Source organism: Meles meles, chromosome 3 (assembly GCF_922984935.1).
Source record: "Meles meles chromosome 3, mMelMel3.1 paternal haplotype, whole genome shotgun sequence".
Classification (NCBI taxonomy): domain Eukaryota; kingdom Metazoa; phylum Chordata; class Mammalia; order Carnivora; family Mustelidae; genus Meles; species Meles meles.
The window spans coordinates 123,297,889-123,317,353 of NC_060068.1; the positions used below are offsets into that span (position 1 = coordinate 123,297,889).

The 19,465-nt window shown below is 44.9% G+C and overlaps 1 protein-coding gene across 2 annotated transcripts; it reads right to left on the reverse strand.

Moving 5' to 3' along the window:
• Positions 1 to 1,349: 1,349 nt before the first annotated feature.
• Positions 1,350 to 17,310, reverse strand: LOC123939092 (gamma-aminobutyric acid type A receptor subunit pi). 2 transcript variants are annotated; one of them, XM_046000988.1, is made up of 9 exons: positions 17,258 to 17,310; positions 16,631 to 16,749; positions 12,620 to 12,687; positions 11,395 to 11,612; positions 9,093 to 9,175; positions 5,054 to 5,191; positions 4,419 to 4,571; positions 3,727 to 3,914; positions 1,350 to 1,652 (listed from the first exon to the last, which is right to left on the reverse strand). In XM_046000988.1, the coding sequence occupies exons 1-9, from the start codon at positions 17,308 to 17,310 to the stop codon at positions 1,350 to 1,352; spliced, it is 1,323 nt and encodes a 440-aa protein (XP_045856944.1). The 2 variants fall into 2 exon arrangements, with proteins under 2 accessions (XP_045856944.1, XP_045856946.1); XM_046000990.1 differs by lacking the exon at positions 3,727 to 3,914 and having other exon boundaries at positions 1,615 to 1,652.
• Between the last annotated feature and the right edge of the window lie 2,155 nt (positions 17,311 to 19,465).

The window sequence follows — 19,465 nt, forward strand, 5'->3', positions numbered from 1 at the left end:
AGTCTGAACTGAAGCCTTTATCATGACACACTGGCAAATCTCCACTTAATAACGCTGTCGGCTGAGCTTGACCGAGGGGCAAGGATGCAATAATGTGCTTCTTGTGTTTGGGTGAGAGTGGCGGGACTTGGAAAAGCTAGCTCTTCTGCAGCCTGCACATAGGTTCTGGAACAAGTCCTGTTGTTACTCAGGAAGTTCAGGACTCAGAACCAACATTCTCCTACTCATGCAAGATAAGCTACTCCAAGTAATCCAGCTAGAAGGATCGGGGTTCAGAGCAAGGCCAAGCTTACTTGTTCTAGGCCACTTGTTTCTAGGTAATGCAGTTCATGATCTAATAAGCATCATTCCTGGTCACTAGAGCATAGGAATAAGAGCTCCTCTTGGAAAGATGCAGGAGATCCACTGCTGGGAAAGGGCTGCTCGGTGTCAGAGAGCAAGTAGAAATGAACTCAGTTCTTCAAGTGTTGATGGCAACAGTTCAAATTAAGACTCCTTAGAATCAGTGTTTAAAAAAAAAAAAACTTCCATCTTCATCCCTGATGTGGGGAAACGGCTTTTGCATTGTTGAGGACTGGTATACATTTAATAGTTAAATGATAAGACATATCAAATGGGGGAATAAAGCCCCAGAGCTATTTCAGTTAGGATTCAGGGAAATGCATTATATCTTAGAAACAAATTTATGTTAGAGATTATTGACCCATTAATGTTTTCTCCATTTACATTTGATTTTTCAATAGTGGAACTTACTGGGATTTGGGGACAATTCTGCTGTGGTGTTAAATACTGTATTAAAAACTCATCTTAGTATTGAGTTAGTGCAGTGACTTCCAGCAAATTGACTTAGGCCCACATTTCATTTTAATCAAAAACAAAAACTAGAAAATGTTACTCCCTAAATAGGTAACAATGCATTTTATAAGCACTGTAGAGAGTTAGTAAATAGCATGTATGATTAATTTAGAAACAACCACTGACACTTGAGGGTTACTCAATACATATAATAGTTTCCTTCTCATTTTTTATATGAAGTAAATGCAGACCAGGGAGCCACTGAGCAAATAGTCAACTCTGAGTAGGTTAGTAATCTTAGGCTCCATGGGGACGTCTTTGGTAAAGATAAAAAGGGAATGAGTTGATGTTTCTATTACAAGACTCTGTAATGCTAGGACTTCTACACAGCTTAAATAATGGTTGGGGAATATTCTTTGAGGAGAAATGCTCAAATGTTATTTTAGTCACTTGTAGCTCTATTGGGTTAGCGCACACACTTGGCTTAGAATCCCATTTACATCATTACCTTGTTCTGCTGAAGAACCACGACATGCAAACAATTCATCATACTCTCAAAAATACATGTAGTACGCCCAGTAAAACACATTGGCTAGCATAAAAATCAAAGGAAATAGTAATTTGGAATATCGATCAACATTACTGGGGTTTTGAATTGTGAAATAATCAACAATCCTGCCCATCTTATCTCGGAAGACAAACTTAAACTTGTCACTGGTTTTCATTGTCAAGTCACTATAGTCAACATTATCACCAGAAATTTCAATGCTGGCAAAGCTGATCTTCCGTTTAAAGCTGGAGATGGAACTGTTGATGATGTTAGTAATATTGACTTCTTCTACTTCCTTTGCCGTCCCCTAGATCATAGACAATGCAGTTAGCTTGAAAGACTTGACTTAGCAAAATAAGTAGCTAGACATTTAAATACTTAGAAGCCTAAGTATTGAATAATCAGGTTTATAGAACGTGGCACTGAATGTCTCAGATGTAGGCCAGTGGGCCAGACTTGGCAGTCTTGTTATCCTGCTTAAAGGCACCCATCCCTAGGTCATCAGCTTGTATACTGTGGAGAATAACCATTGCCCACTGTTGCTATGCAGAGCTCTGTGCTAAATTCTCAGGCCTTGAAGTTAACTGGTCTGGGTTCGAATTCCATTCGTCCTCTTGCTATTATGAAATCTGAATCACCTTAATTCCTTTAAAACTTAGTTTCCTTGCCGGCAAAATGGTGATGGTATTAATACCTACCTCATGAAAGGGATGGGAAGATTAAATGGGATAAATTGTGTAGCACTTGGTAGGTATTTGATGAATTCCATTCTGTACTAGTGAGGGGAATTCATTGATTATGAGAGATAATAGAAATCAGCAGTGTCTAAAAGTCTCTGCCACACAAACAGAAACAGTGATGCTCCCTACAATTCTGGGGAGCTGTCATTTTCCAACATGCTTGGAATGGGCATAGCATGTGGGGAGCGTAGTGAAGTCGGAGAGAGCAGACTTTGGATCCTTGGCCAGGCTACTTACTAGCTGTGAGGACTTAGATGAGCCATCTCACTTCTCTGAGTGGCAGGTTCCTGAGTAGTAAATTTGGAATAACAGCGGTAGTCATCTGACAGGCTGTTGGGTGGACTGAAGGAGATGTCTAGCACACAGCACATACGTTGTAGTGAAGCTATTATTCTACACACAGCAAAAGAAGGGCTTTCTGATGACTTAGGTAAAGGATTTTAGTAGTTTTCCAGTCCTTTATTGCCATTCTACCAAATCCAAACTTTTTTTTTTTTTTTTGTAATTAAAATTGACCCCTTAAGGAAGCCTATAGGGAGTAAAAAGAAATGCATATTCTTCTTTGGCTAGTACATAGGATCATTTGTCTTTGGTATTGGGTAATACAACTATATGAAACATTGTTCACATTAGTCAGATACAAGGGAACAAGGCCACTGGGTCTTTGGGTTATTCTGATTCATTTCCTCACCATTAGACCCTGTGTGGTCCTGGCACTTTGCTGAAGGTGGGTATCTGTTCTGTGCCGAAACCTATCACTTTCTTGCTTGTTAGCATGAGCTTTAGTATATCAGTGTTTATCAAAATGGGCTTCCAAAGAATCTTAGGGTTCCATAGGCCTGTAGTGAACCACAGTTAAGAGCATGGCTATTGCCCGCTACCAGTGAGAATAACAGATAAGTGCCAGGCTTTGGAGCTAAGCAGATTCAAGTTCAAATCCTAGCTCTACCTCTGCATCTACATCTCATGGGACAAGTCACTTACTCTCCCTGTAACTCAGATTCCACAATTATAAAAATGGAGATAGCCTTACTGGGTTGTTACGAGTATTTTAAATGATATTTGCAAAGGGCTTGTAAGTAAGTCTGGTGCATGAAATGTTCAATTGCTAATAACGATTATTATTATTCTGAGAGCTGGACCACAGTGTTTCACTGCTAACTCAGATAATGGCAGTCATTCCCAGTTAGCAGAAATATATGCTAATTGAGAAATTTGCTGCAATTTATTTCCCATACATTTTCCAGCAAACCAATACTTGTATAATTGAAGAAAATAAGAATGCAACAAAAGAATTAAATAGTAAATACATATTAATGTGAAACTTGTAAGCAGCTGATCACATCTGGTTTGATACTGGGTTTTTCATGGATGCTTGTTCTTGTGGTTGTGATTTCATGTTGCATACAGGCAACAGTTATTTTCCGCTAGCAGATTAAACATGTTAATATACCATTGTACTTGACGGAAAAAGCAGTCTTTTTCAAAAGGTGGCATGACTTCCAGATGCCCCCACCTGAACAAGGATGAGAACTGCTGGAGCAAAGTGAATCACTTGGGGATGGGAACCAGTCACGGTCATCTCTACCGATCAGTACATGGCAAGTGATGAATCATATACAGGGCCCTCAAAATTCTTACCCTATCTTTGGCTGCCATCTGCTGTAAGGAGCTGTAGTGGGCAACTGCATATTCCAGTAGGGCCCCAAACACAAAGCTAAAGCAGATCCCCAGGTACACATCGATGGCCTTTATGAAACAGTTGGTATTGGGAAGAGAAGTGCGGGACCCGATCATCAGCGTTGTCATTGACAATACGGTGGTCACTCCTGGGAAAACAGGTAGGCAATGTTCCCGCATCAGTGGTCTGTGAACCTTTCACCTCTACTTGGCAGACTGTCACCATTCAGGAGTTGGCAAAGGGGGACAGAACTCAGAGATGGAACAGCTTATTTTGAAAAATCTGTGATCTTCTGGAATAGGATTGATTTATTCATTTTGAATGGATATGAGTGATAGGGTTTTCTAAATGTTTTACCTTCTGCCTTCCCACTGGAGGGAGGTGTTCAGTAGGCAAAATAACGGGTAATAGACCATCCAATCACAATTCTCTCTTGTCACTATAAAACATGTTTTGAAAGGCACTGTCTCTTTCTCTCTGTAAAAGATCTCTCAAGAAACCAACTCCTAGAAGCATCATATGAATATCAGTGGGAAAAAAAGAAAACTGGTAGAAGGTAAAAAGAAACAAAGTTTTTGTTGTTGTTGTTTGTTTTGTTTTGTTTTGTTTTTGTAACCCCAGTTCTTAGAAATCTCCTGTTGGAGCTGCTTACCAATGCAGGTTCTTGCAGGAACTGAATCAAGGGAAATCCAAAATGAAACCCAGGATAACACCACCAGGAAAGTGGAAGGAACATAGGTTTCCAAGATGAAATACAGGACATTCCTCCGAAGCTCAAATTGCAAGACCAGTCGTGTGTAATTTCCTGATTGGGTAAAGAAGAGATAGGAAATCATGCCTCCTCACACAGCAGAGTGCTTTCCCTATGGGACATTTAATTAGCTATATTCACATTAATTTATCTGTTATTCACCAAAACCTAGTTAAGCATGAGCTGTCATTACAGTTTCACTGGGAGAAACTGCTGTTGCATAGAATGAGATGTAGAGGGGTGCTGGTACCCCCACCCTGATCCTTTTCTTGTGCCTTGCTGTGTCCTAGTATTCCTGCAGCATTATACCTGCTGGTTTCCTTGACGTCGACCTCACTAGCCTCCGAGCCCTTGGGGGGGCCATTTCACTACTGGGCGTGAAGTAGGTAATAGTGTCAGGGCCAAATCCTCCTGCCCTATCACACTGTGGAGGGGGTTCCTGGGCCCCAAAGAGATAAAGTGGAGAAGAGATGGTATTTCTGACTCAGAACGCAACCCAGTTATTTTGCTTTTGTACAATGCATCTCACGAGTCACCTGTTTCCTGTCGTGATCTGGTGACAAAAGTAAAATACCGTTGGATGGTATACTGAGCAAGCCGTAGGTTTTCCAGCCCACGCACAGAGTCGTTTCCTCTCAGCCAGCTGAACTCCACGTCGTTTCCATCATAGCCCCCTGGGAAGGAAAACAGTGCCCTGGTCAGTGCAAGAAGGTGGCAGAATGAAATGGTCTGGAGACTACTACAATGTGGGGGCAGAACGAGCTCTGTCTTGATAGTGAGCCCATGCAAAACCTGGTGTGATTTCTCACATGCAACTGCAGTGTCTTCCCAGAACAGGACGACCAGCTAGGGCTGTTTGCCGTCAGTCAAAAACCAGCTCTGTGCTAAGCATCACACAGACCTGGTAGGTGATAGGCCTCTAGGATGATATTTATTGAACTCATTCCTATCTGTGAACACACAGCGCCAAGCTCCACAGTTCCTTTCAGGACAGTCTAGCAGTCCCTGCCATGTTCTCAGTGACTTTACAGTTGGTCTGTTCCTATTTCCATGTTGGCTTAAATGCAAGCACAAAAACAGAAAGACAAGAAACCTGCAGCTAGCCCCTATATTGATGTCTGTTAATTTAGGCATTCGATAAATCTCAAGGCAGTTTTACTAATATAGTTCATAATAGTAATAATAGCTACCTTTTATGAAACATTTATGCTAAGTCTTTTATACATTATGTCTCTAATGTGCTCACAAACTTGCAAGGTAGGTATTTCTATATTTCTTCACTAAAAATTTTTTTCTTTACAGTTTTGGAAATTGGGATGGATCACAGAGTTGATACATACATACATACATACATATAAAGTAGAGCTTACATTTTTTTCCTAAAATGTTACTCAGTAAATGCTATGCCTTAGAATAGAGGAACTGTAATATTTTGCCCACTTTATACATGAAAATTCACAGATTCAGAGAGATTGCCTAACTTTCTCAGGATAGCAAAGCAAGTTAAAAACAAAGCCAGGATTGTACGTTCAGAAAGTCTAAACCCGTGGGATGCCTGGGTGGCTCAATCAGTTAAGCCTCTGCCTTTGGCTCGGGTCATGATCCCAGTGTCCTGGGATCAAGTCCCACATCAGGCTCCTTGCTTGGCAGGGACCCTGCTTCTCTCTCTGCCTCTGCTTGCCACTCTGCCTGCTTGTGTGTGCTCTCTCTCTCTCTGACAAATAGATAAATAAATAAAATCTTAAAAAAAAAAGAGTCTAAACCCAAAACCCATGGGTGATGATAGTGATGGTAATAGCTATCATTTCATGAGCAAGTATGTTTCTTTTTTAAAAAAATATTTTATTTATTTATTTGACAGAGATCACAAGTAGGCAGAGAGGCAGGCAGAGAGAGAGGAGGAAGCAGGGTCCCCACTGAGCAGAGAGCCCAACGTGGGGCCCGATCCCAGGACCCTGAGATCTGCCGAAGGCAGAGGCTTAACCTGCTGAGTCACGCAGGCGCGACAGCAATTATGTTTCTAAGCTGCTTTACAACATCATCATCTCATTTAATCCTCAGAATATCTCTCTGATAAGACAGATGAATGGTCACTAAGTACATGCAAGGATGTCTGACACCATTAGCCGTTAGGGATAAGCAAATCAAAATCATGGTCAGATACCACTTCACACCCATAAGAATGGCTGTCATGAAAAGACAGACAATAACCAATGATGAGAATGTGGAGAAGCTGGAATGTCGCCAGTGGGAATGTAAAATGGTACAACCACTTTGGAAAACAAGTTGGCGGTTTCTTGAAATCTTGACCATAAATTTACCGTTTGATCCAGCATTCCACTTCCAAGTATCTGCCGAAGAGAAATCAAATCACGTCCACAAAAAACTTGTAGACAAATGTTCACAGTGGCATTATGCTTAATAACTACAGGGTGGAAACAAGCCAAAGGGACGTATACTACTTGTACTCTTTCATATGGAAGAACGAGGAATAAAGCAATAAAAGGGAACAAAACGATACAGTCTCCAACATGTATGAGCCTCAAAAACATGCTAAGTGAAGGAAGCCAGATGCAAAAGACCACATGTTGTATTGATTCCTTTTATATGGAATACTTTTATACTCACAGAGACAGAAAGTAGAGTAGTGGTTGCCTGGGGGCTGGTGATGGCAACCAGAGACAATGTAAATGGGCAGAAGGAATCTTTTCGGTTGATGGAGAAGTTCTAACCATGAAATGTGGCCACAGTTGCACCACTTGACAAGTTTACTAAAAATCTTTGAATTGTACACTTGAAAGGGCTGAACTTTATGGTATGCACATTTTACCTCAATAAAACTGTTAAAAAATAACTCTTTGAGTCAGATACTATTATTTTCGTCATTCACTGATAGGGAGAGTGGTAGCTGGAGAGGTTAGTTCTGGTCACCCAAAACCACTGCTAGTGACAGGGAAACCCAGTGATCCCAGAACCTGTCATCTTAAACATGGAACTGTATTGCCTTCATTTTCCCAGGCCGCTCAGAGATGGGACCCAGTGTTGGGACTAACATTTTGTTAAGTCCTAGCTTGTGGCACGCACTGTTTAACCATGGCTGTCTTCCCCTCCACAGGGCAGAGAAGTGGTCATGAGCACTTAGAGGCTTTCCGGGTAAAAATTGCCTATGGGCTTTCTCTCAGAAGCACCCCAAAATTTACTGTCCAATTTAGTTGTCCAAAAATGCCTAGGATTCCCAAGAAATAAAAAAAAAGTCTAAACAGGTGAATTTTACAAGCTTCTACTTCGACACTTTACTTTTATGACTATTAAATGCTCACAATCATTACATTATCACGGCTCTTGTGGGATGCTAGCAATTCTTTCCTAGGGATGGTGTTCTGGAAAAAGCAACAACAACAACAACAACAAAACAACTCTTGGTGAGGTTTCTGTACCCAAATAACTGCCAATAAACACTCAGTGAAAGCTTCCTCTGCTCACTGGGGATGGTATTCATGCAAGCCAAGTGCTGAAGTTTCCAGGAGAATCTCACTCCTGGGATTTGAGATGAGCAGAGCCACACGTGGGGGGCAATTACTTTTTTCCATGTGGGGCTGAAAATGAGTTCTCTTTTTGATAACCTCAAGTTTTATTCTGCCCCCAAATAGCTGTATTGCTTTAAGGAGGTTTTGTATGCATTTAATCAATAGGGTAATTAATCTGCCTGTCTGAGTCTTTAATTAAACGTCTACCTCTGAAAAATGACTGCCACCTTGTAACGGTTGTGCTTCTTGGACTCATGTCCTCGTGTCAGAAATGCCCGCTGATCCCCAGTGCTTGACTATGGTTTTTCCTCCTGGTACAAGCCATCCCTGGGTGCCTGAATGAGGCACCATTTCCCAGGACACCTGTTGCGGGTACCATTTTCCCAAGTTTGGTGGGCATTTCAGAACAATGGAGATTTATATTTATCCAACAATGCCATTTGATACATATCCACTTAGAATAAATGCTCATTCCTCATCATAAATCTTCAGAATGCAGTTTAGATGCTCCTGCATTATTGTGTTAAGCCATATATATATATACATATATATATGTATATATGTATATATATGTGTGTATACATATATATGTATATATCATATACATATACACACACACACACAAACACCAAACAACTTCTTTTCAAAGTTGGAAGCAGTTGTGCAATAAATGTCAATGACTGCTCTGAACAGTTTTAACTCTTGAACCAATTTTAACCTCTGCTGTGTTCTTTCTGGCTTCTGTGCCTTCTCAGATTCCGAGTCCCACTCCTTGTCCTATAGACTCCCACTTCCTTGGCTGTCCTGTCTACTCTTAGGTAGAAATATTTAGAGCTGATGCACAGTGGTCCTCCCGCAAATGATGTAGTGTCAGAGGGCTGTCTTTGCGAGGTCTCTAAACCTCTCTGGACAGACACTCAGAAGGGCTGAATCAACTGGCATCAACACCAAGAAAAGAAAGGCTGCCGTGTGTTTCTTCATGAATACACGGTTCTAAGTCAAGTCACCCAGGAAAATCATCTCGGGGGCCTGCAGGATATACACTCACAGCTTTCCAGTTGCAACTTGCATGTCTGTGTGTCCATGGGGTATTTCGACAGGTCCATGTTACACGCAACAGTCGTCGTGATCCTAAAAAAGGGAAAATGGGTTCAAAAGGAGTGGTATGGGGGAAAGGATACATTCCCTTTTAAGTGCCACTCCAAGAGTACTCTGACCTTGACTCTTACAGTGAACGTGTGACTTGCAGCCTGCACTCAAAACATTCCTGAGGTTTCCTGTGCTACGTAACACCTTTGAGTTGTGGTCAAAGCTGGGTCCAGAATGGAGGAAACTGGAATGTGGGCAGTGAAGAGGCAAACTTAAAACAACATTGCTCGCTGGCTTGACATGCTTTTGCATCCAGTTTTAAAATGTAATCTTCATGACAAACCCACGAGGAGCTAGAACAGAGAGCACTGTCACTACTGTCCCCATTTGACAATAGACGCAGGAGCTTGCCTCAGCTCACACAGCTCCTAGTAGCTGGAGCCCAGGTCTCCTGGCTGGGGATCAGCATTCTTGGAGGAAGCAGAGGATGTTGGCAGGTCCCAGGCAATGTGGCTCTTGGGGACCAACACCTAGAGACTTTCACTTAAACATCAGCAAAGCCCTCACGGTGGAGATTTTAATAGGCTGATCTTTATCTTCCTTTTTTTTTTCTTCAGTGTCACATATTTTGAATAAGCACCATTTTTATTAAGCACTGTGCTGGCTTCTTGGGGAAAGTGAAATGATAAATACATGGTGCCCACCCTGAGGAAGCTCACACTCATTTCAGGGAGACGGAGAATGACAACATCTACCATTTACTGCGTTCTTACCCCCAAGCCAGTCTTGGGTCGAAGTGCAACTCATGCATTATCCCTTTGAATGTTTACAACAGCTTTATGAGGTAGTAAATATTATTCTCTTTTTGCTGCTGAGGAAACTGAGGTTGAGAGAGTCCAGCAACTTCCCTCAGTTCACAGAGCAGGGACAGAACAGGGACTTGCCCCCAGATGTGTCTGATTCTAGAGCCAGGCTCTTAACCATCATCCTTAATTCTTGCACAGGACAGATCGTATTATGTACATAATACAGACAGAAGACAGATTTATACAGGCACAGGAAGGGGGACATTAATGTTGATTGGAGTTGGGGGTCAAGGGAGAGGTCTAGTTTGGCTTCTTTTATTTTATTTTATTTTTTAATTTGACAGAGAGAGAAAGAGAGATCACAAGTAGTCAGAGAAGCAGGCTCCCTGCTGAGCAGAGAGCCTGACATGGGGCTTGATCCCAGGACCCTGAGATCATGACCTGTGCTGAAGGCAGAGGCTTAACCTGCTGAGCCACTCAGGCGCCCCTCTAGCTTGGCTTATTGAAGAAAGGGTTGGGGCTTTGGTTTTTGCCAAATTGAGGAATGCCAGATGAACAATTCCAAGATTCAGTTTATTGGCTAGCAGTCTTTGTTGCATGATGTCAGCTTCTTACTTGGGATCTGTGATAAGTCCCCTGAGAATTTGGTTTCTGGGCTTCTCCCCAAAGACTGTGGGGGAAGGTTGGCTGGGTCCTTGCACATCCCTTGCACAGCCAATGATGAGCCTTTCCTGTGGGCTGCCTCTTGCTGCGTCTAGGGAGCACCTTGCCTATTCTAGCCAACCAGCCACTTCATGCACAACTGGGTGGAAGGAAATTTTGGCCTCAGGGATTTGGGGAAGGGACAAAGGAGAGCCCATGACTCCAGATGGCAGAGGCCTTGGGGCACTGCACTTGGCTTTTCTGCAGAAAAATGCCTCAGCCAAGGAGAGATGCATTCTGGAACAACTGTAGCTCCACTGAGCCCCAGGAAAAGAAAATCCCTGACGTGGACCTACCTCTCTGTCACTCTTGCTATTCTCCTTATTTCCTTGCTAGCTTTTTTTTTTTCTTTAAATCTTTAAGAATCAGCTCAGAGTTCTGTGAAAGCCTCCTCTAGCCCCATCCCAAACCGCTAACTTACTGCCCAACTCAGCTCCCCACACCCCCTCCCCCCGGGATGCTGTTCCTTTGCTTCTCCATCTGCATCCGGACAATGTCTCATTCAGCTGTGGATTCTCAGTGTCCACTGTGGGGCCCGGCACAGAGCAGCATTCGGGAGCCGTTTGTTGAGCCAAACTGAACTGAAGGAGGGCCCTTCTGTTACCGGGACAAGAATCTAGGAAGGCAGGAGCATGAGAAGGGCAAGACCTCAGGGTGCTTATCTGAGTGTTGCGCAGAACCACCAGGAGATATTTATGCCTTTTCTTCTAGCCATTTCCCCATTCTGCCCTGAGGTAGAATGGACCCAGTCACCTGAGAGCGTATAGGACGGTGCCATTGGAGAAGAGGCGAATGAGCCTGTTCCCCACAGTGACCTCGTGGAGGAAGGACTTCTTGGATTCCACAATGTAGGTGTCTGGCACCCAGAGGAACTCCACCAGGCGTGCATCCAGAGTGAAGCTCTTGTTGCCTTCAAAAATGAGCCTCTGGTCTGTCCAGCGCTGCCTGAGGTATATGGTGGCCGTGTAGTCCTGAGGGGAAAGCCAAGTGGTAGAAATGGATGTTGGGGGTGGGGGGGAGAAAGACTTTGAAAATGGAAGGAAAGGGGTGAAGTCTTACTCCCTTTCCAACCTTGACTTAGGTCAGGAGTACAGACTATAAAGTCCTATTCTTGAGGGAGTGGCCCGGAGCAATAAGAGAAGAAAGCACCTCATTTATTCTAGACAATAACTCTCACTGCCAAAAGGGAGCCCTGCAGGAGCATGTTCAGGGCCTTAACTTGCTTGCCCTTTGTCCCAAAGGCCCCACCGAGTTGCTGAAGGTTTCGGTGAACTAAGCACTTAGGTCATCTAGCATTTAGCAGGAAGGCAGAGCAGGACCCCTTGGGCAACCTGCCCTTAGTGTCACTTTGTCTTATGGGTTCTCTCTCTCTTTTTTATTTTAAAGTTTGGTTTTTTTTTTAAGATTTTATTTATTTATTTGACAGATAGAGATCACAAGTTGGCAGAGAGGCAGACAGAGAGAGAGAGGAGGAAGCAGGCTCCCCGCTGAGCAGAGAGCCCGATGTGGGGCTCCATCCCAGGACCCTGGGATCATGACCCAAGCCGAAGGCAGAGGCTTTAACCCATTGAGCCACCCAGGCGCCCCTTTAATGGTTTCTCTTAAGTGAGAGGATGGTGGAGAGCAGTCATGTGATGGTCAGCTGTCAACAGCTTAGCTTCTCTTCTGCTCTGGGAGGACCCACGCGATACTCAGCCTTCCCCAGCATACTTCCATTCTCTCCCTGGTTTCGAATGCACCCACTCCAATCCCTCATCTCTTCTGTCCTGGCTCTTGAATCTACTTCCCTCCTGATATGCAGAAGATCTGTTTTACAAGAATCTTCTGCTGCCTTGAGTTTAGGGATAGGTCTCCAGCTTCTGCCATTCCAAGTGCGTGGCGGCGGTGGGTCTCTGTTCTGTTTGTGAGTAGGTGGAAAGTGCATCCCCATAAAACACAAGAAGGGCTCCTCAGGGGGAAGATGAAGAGTCGCACTTACCATGTTACTCTCTGAAATACTAGAAATACTTGCAATGTCCAGAGTCAGTGCTATCTGAACTGGTTCTCCTAAGGATGAAGAAAACACCAGAAGGACTTACATAGAAACACAGACACACTACATTAGCACAGTATTTTAAAAATTAGAAAATACAAAATAACATTGGCCTATTGGAAAATTTTAACCACTCTGGAAGTATATAAAGTGAAAGGAAAATTTCTCTCCTCCCCTTGCCAGGAAGAAACACTGTGCAGAATGGAAAAAAAGTATGAAAAAATTTTTGTATAAAAATGCACAAATATATAAGTAGCTTAACATGTAAGAGAGACCACCCTATGTTCACGAGTGCATATTTTAGAGGATGTAGTGGCATTTGCTACTTCTTTTTTGGAAGATGTTTCCTGTGGTGCTTGCAAGAGGCAAACTGTTTAGAGATGTAGTATGAGATTTAGAAATTTATGCACAGAGATCTTTTTTCCCTCCCCTCAACTAAGTAAATTTACCACAAGATGGCATTCAAGACTGCTCATGGTTGAGCTCTTGCTCACCTCCTGCCACTTCCATACTCTTCCTTTACTCTCCAGAAAGCCTAAACGATTTAGAATTCCAGAACCTTCCCCCTGTGATCTGGGGTACAGATATTGGGCCTCAGGCCAAACTCCTGAGAGTGCTGGTCTCAGCTCTTGAGAAAGAGGCCTTGGGGCCACCATTCTCAGAAGCCAGGCCAGAGCAGTCTGTTTCTCCTCAGACTGTAGATGTGAAAGGAAAGCCCAGGGGTGAGGAAGATGTGAGTTCACAGCTAGGAAAAGTTACTGAATCTTTCAGAACTACAGTTTTCTCCCCTGTGAGTAGGGCTAATGCTAATGACATCATGGTGGCATCGAGAGGGTTAAATGAGATTAGTAAGTGACAGCTTCTTTATAGGGTGGTGGCAAGAGGAAATACGTGAGAAGAAGGTGATCAAAAATAATGATCTGTACAAAGTCCCAGGACTGTGTCTGTCACATAATAATAGAGATTCAATACATGGCACTTGCCTTCCCTTCCCTATCACCTCCGTAATCCTAGCTACTTCTGGAAAAGGAACGAATTTACTCACCAGGTTAATAGCTGCAATAGCTTTCACTTGAAATAAATAAACCGGGGTGCCTCAGGGGACTGTGACAATGCATTAACCAGGAAGAGGAGAGGTGGATTCAAAGGAAGCTTAAAACCATCTAATTGCTAGGAATCAGACAATGCAACCTAATTATTAACTGAAGGAAACCAAGCCATAGAATGTAGGTAGGAATTTGGAAAGGGAGTTTTAGAACCAATGCAATTAAAAATAATTCAGCTAATACTTGGTGTTAATATTCGGTGGGAGAATGGGAGACTTTGAGGACAGACCCTGGAAGGTGAAGAAGGAGCATGGTGCTAAGTGGCTTTCTGCCCCTCAAGGCAGAAATTAAGACAAGGAGCTTGGAGTCAGAGCGTTTGAATCCCATGCCCACCACTTGGTAGCTGTGTGACCTTGAGCAAATTGCTGAAGCTTTTCGTGCTCCAGTTTCTCACCTATGAAAGAGAGCTATTCATGTCTAGTTCTGAGGGTTGGGTTGGGAAGGTAACAGGATCTATTTTTAAGTGTCTAGAGCACAGTGAACAGTGGGTCAGTGTTATCTGCTCCCTGAGGAACAGGGAGAACAGAACGTGCACAAAAGTCCCCTCCGCTGTGCTGTTCCGTTTGCTTCCAGCTAGTCCAGTCCGGACCTTGCTTCCTTTGGCTTCTTTACGGATCAGAACTTGCTTTCTTCCCCTTGAGTTATAAGAGTGAACTGTGCCACCAGAGGGCAGCTTCCTCCTAGGAAAGAGGTCAAAGCTAGTTCGGGGACAGTGTTCCTAGGGCCTGCTTACATAGCTGCACTCCCGCTACCTCATTCCCTGAGAAACCCTATGGAGGTCTTGTGTCTTAAGGACCTCGAGTGGGCAGACATTACAGAGAACATGGTCCCTCTACGGAATCCCAGGCTGCTACATACGGGTAGGCTCCTTTAGAAGGCAGATTGCCAAGGTGTCGGGGCCTGTGCCTTCCCCTTTTCAGCCCAGGTGGATCTGGGCCTCACACTCCTCCGGTCTACCCCGGATTCAGAATGGGCATTTTGCCCAAGAACCTTGCCTCTTGTTGACCTGTGAGCATGCAACAAGAAGGGCAGTATCCTGGCCTAATTTGGGGTTTGGGAGGCAGAAAAGTTGGACCTAACTAGGGTGTACAGACTCATTTGCTTGTCATTAGTTTTCAGCTGGGCCTGAAGACCAGGGGAGCCTAAAGCCTTCCTAGGTTTGTGAACTTCAGGGTCTCAAGTCTTTATTGTGTGGCCCTGAAAGTGGTCTCTCTGATCTCCAGCTGAGGTGGGTGTGACTGGGCCAGCTGCTGTGCCCTGAAATCTGCTGCAGCACATGCTCTGAGGCCATGCTTGACACGGCTGCGCCCCACCAGTGCCTGAGTGTGGCAGGGATACTAAGGCACACTGTGCCTGGAAGGCAGGGGGATGGGAGACTCCTCTGATGGGAACCTGGGCTCAAGGTCTCCCTGGAGGCCCTTCCAAACACAGAGAACTGCACCATAGTCTAAGACACCTGTGCCCAACCTTCCTGCCCTCCCTGTCTCCTTCCCCCACGGTCAGCTTTCCCCTCTTCCCACCCCACATTCTGTCAGAGGTATTGCCCCAATAAATATCTTGCATGGAGGACGTGCACTAACCCACTAATCCTAGATTTGATCAGAGAATTTTATCATGTGAGGGGAGGAGCAGGAAGAAAGGAAAGGGGATTAAAACAGACCCACGCACCCTGATGACGTGGCAGGTGTCATGCTTCGTGTCACCCACTTCGTCTCAGTCAGTCCCTCTGTGAGCTGGAAGATATATCCCCATTTTACAGAAAGGGGGCAAGCAGTAGAGACAGGAGCCAAATGGAGGTTTGTTCAACTCCAAGTCTCTCTCTACCACTTTCTGCTGCATAAGGAGATGCTAGCATCCACTTTGGTCAATCTCGTATTTTATAAACAGAGACTGAGACCCTGTGAGGAGGTATGGGATTGGCCTCATTCCCTCCCTCCTTGCCTCATTCTGTCACCAAATACCAACTGAGATCTTGCTCTCTGCCAAGCGCTGGGCTGCTGCTGGTGTTAGTGAGGTAAATAAAGCAAGACCCCCTCAAGGGGCTGCAGCCTAAAGCTGAGGCAGATGTAAAACCAGTAGCATTGCTGGTACCGCCAGGTAATGGCTATGATTTGGAAGCATGTTCCAAACAAAGTATGAAGAATGGGGACAGGGCCTCAAGGAATCAGGGCTGGCTTCCCAGAGGAGGAAGACTTTGATTTCAGATATGAAAAATCAGCATTTTGCCAGGGAGTCAAGTTGGAAGAAGCCATTCTTAACAGATAAACAGTCTCAACAAAGGCATGGAGCCCAGGGAAGCCGAGGGGGTCAGGGAGTGTTTGGGGTACACTTGTGGCAGGGCAGAGCGGGAGGATTTGGGGCTGGCAACACTGGCAGACAGACAGAGGCCGGACTGGGAAGGCCTGGTGTGCCAAGGGGCTCTGGACTCTATGCAGAGGATGCTGGGACATAGGCAGGTGTTCTGAGCAGGCAAAGGGCCCAGGCAGGTCATCCAGGAGGCACAGTTGGGGTTAGCATTGAGTGACTGGGCTGAAAGCTGGAAGGCTGGGTGGTGGGGTCCTGGTGAGTTCCTTAAATAAGGACACTGGAAGTGGGGGCAGAAGGAAGACAGTGTGTGAGGGGTTGTTTAGAAGCTCTGGTCCCCTCCTTAGCAGGGATGAGTATTTCTGCAGTTTGAGAGGCAAAGCACATTCTGGAAAGTAGTGTGGAAATCAGTGGCTGTCCTCACCCTTCCTAGGTCGCAGACCAGAAAATGGAGTCAACCAAAACCTTCTGAAACCCTCCTCTGCATATTGCCTCTGTTCTTGTCCTTTTGAATTAATGTCCTGGATGGACAAAAAGGATGACTTACCACCAAAATTGGGCCTGAGAAATTTGTTATATCCTGCTGTGAGATTCTCAAAGCCGGGCAGGGAGAGCTTGTCACTTCTGCTGACCTCGATGTTGAACTGATTGCCCTGGATACATATCCTGGAAAAGAAAGTGGGTATTGGTGCATGTGCTTATTAAGGTGTGAATAAGTATGTAGACACACAAACTTGAGCTTGTGTTTGCACGTATGTGTGTGCGCTGTGCCCATTACCAGCGGTGACTTTCCCAGAAAGAAATCTCTAATTTTTGGCTGTTAAGTTAATATGTCCCTATCCTACTCCATTTTATTGTCTGCTTGCCAAACGTCATCAGAATGCTGAGGTAATTTGGGAAACAATTCAAGTGTCTTTAGAAAAAAGAATTTAGAAAAAACAATTCAAGTGTCTTTAGAAAAAAGCACAGGGGTTCATCCATCTATGACCATGTTGGAAGCTTGAGTTCTCCAGATAGAATATACGGCAGGAAGTTATGTTGTCTGGGTGTATCAGGAAGGTGGATAGACTAGGCTTTATTTTGCCACTGGTAAGTCAGAGGACCTGCCACCCTTCCCACTTCATACATATATGCAAAGCAATTCACCAAGGTCATTGTGAGGCAGCAAACTCACCTTGGAGTGAAGAGACTCAGACATATGAAGGTCAAGGGGAGACTGTATTTCATGTTGATAAGGCGCTCGTGCAGAGAGGGACCAAAGTAGAAATCACCTGGGGAAACAAGATGGGAGAGGTGACCCAAAGGGCTCACCTGCTCCAAGCCCAGTTCCATCCCGTGGGTCATCAGCTGCAGTATTTTCTCAGAACGTTGGGGAGCAGGCTCTTTCCACACCTTTTGGTTATAGTTCCTATTCCCTCCATGCCATCCAGGAATGACTTCATTTTGGAGGATCACATCATAAATCCAACCCAAATAAAGGCTGACACCTTGTTTAGAGAGTGGCTCACAAGCCCCAGAAATGCAGCTAGTCATCCTCACCTGTGTATCTGGAGAGCGCTAAGACTGTTCTTTCCCTGTCCTTATCCTGATTTTGCCAGGAAGGACACCCCCAACAATGCACTCACCCTGACAATGCCATTTATCCAAGGGTCTAGGCCTGTTAAGCAGGTCATGTAGACAGGAAATGAAAACTTCCCAATAACAAACAAACAAACTTCCCAAGAACCTTCCATGTGCCAACGAATACATCAGATGCTTTCCCACGGATCTTCTCACTCCGCTGTCACTGTGCCTTTGTGAGTTGGGTATGTTAATCCCACATTGTGGTGAGGAAAGGGAGACTCACAGAAAGGTCACTGTGAATATCAGAGGAGACTCTGAGCCCAGGCTGGCAGCCTTGCAACCGTGATATTGGCAGCTCTCCCAACCTCCCAGACCTGCTCCCTGGGTGCTCTGCAGCCGTTCAGCCGTTCAGCCGGTTGGGTAAGTGAGCATCGTGTATGCATGAGGATGGTCAGGGAAGACAGGGCCCGGGGGCCTGGTCTCCTCAGGCTTGGGAGTTCCTATCGGGTGTTCCTCCTGAGAGAGCAGCCGGCAGCCAGGCTGGTGAGCCTGCTACCTGTCATGCTGGTGACAGCAGAGTGGGGATTCTTGGGTGCGGCTCAGGGCCTGAGCTGAGGCAGGCAGTCCCAGGGTGGGTCACCCCTTCCTCTGTGGCAACCTCTGTAAACCAGGCCACCTTCAAAAGTCTAGCCATTCTGGGGCTTAAGGTGCCATTCAGCCATTAAGCAACTAATATTAATTTTACGTAGAAAGCAAATACATGCTCATTGCAGAAATGAAAACAGGATAGAGAGGGATAATTAAAAGTGGAAGTCCCAGTGATCTGTCAATGTAGGTTCATCAGTTTAATGAATGTCTTACTCTGGCGGGCGAGGTGTTAGTGGGGAAGGCTGTATGTGGGGTGGGGTGGGAAGGCTCAATTTTGCTGTGAGCCCAAAATTTTCCTAAAAAAATAAAGTGTAAAAACAAACAAAACCCCACCCCTCCCTCGCCTCTCTCTAGTCTCCCACCTCAATCAGTTGTCTCCTAACAGTTGTGCATTCTATGCATATATTATTGTGCATTTATATACATCTATAGCTGCATGAAGACAAAATTAAAAAACAAAATTCAGGTGATTCAGGTGATAGTATGCATTATTTTATATTTACTTTTTTGCTTAATAATGACAGCCAACATTTCTTAGATACTTAATGCATGCTTGCACTCTGCTGAGAACCTCAGAAACTCTTACAACAACTCATTGAGGTAATTACTACCATTCTCCTCATTTTACACATGAAAAAACTGAGGCTTCGAGAGGACAGGAAACAGTCCCAAGGTTGTAGAGCAGGTGAGGGACAGACCTGAATCCGGGCAGGATCACCCCATCTCTTCTAACTGCTACCCCATGACACATGCTCTTCTCCAATGCCAGCTTCTCAGTCCCTACAGACCTGCCTCATTCTCTCTAATGGCTCAAGGTCTTTCATAAGATCAGGGCACCTGGGTGGCTCAGGGGGTTAAGCCTCTGCCTTTGGTTCAGGTCATGATCTCAGGGTCCTGGGATCCAGCCCCACATTGGGCTCTCTGCTCAGCAGGGAGCCTGCTTCCCCCTCCCCCTCCCCCCACCCTCTTGTGTCTCTGCCAAATAAATAAATAAAATCTTTTTAAAAAAAGGTATTTCAGGGGCGCCTGGGTGGCTCAATGGGTTAAAGCCTCTGCCTTTCGCTCAGGTCATGATCCTAGGGTCCTGGGATCGAGCCCCGCATTGGGCTCTCTGCTTGGCAGGGAGCCTGCTTCCTCCTCTCTCTCTCTCTATGCCTGCCTCTCTCCCTCT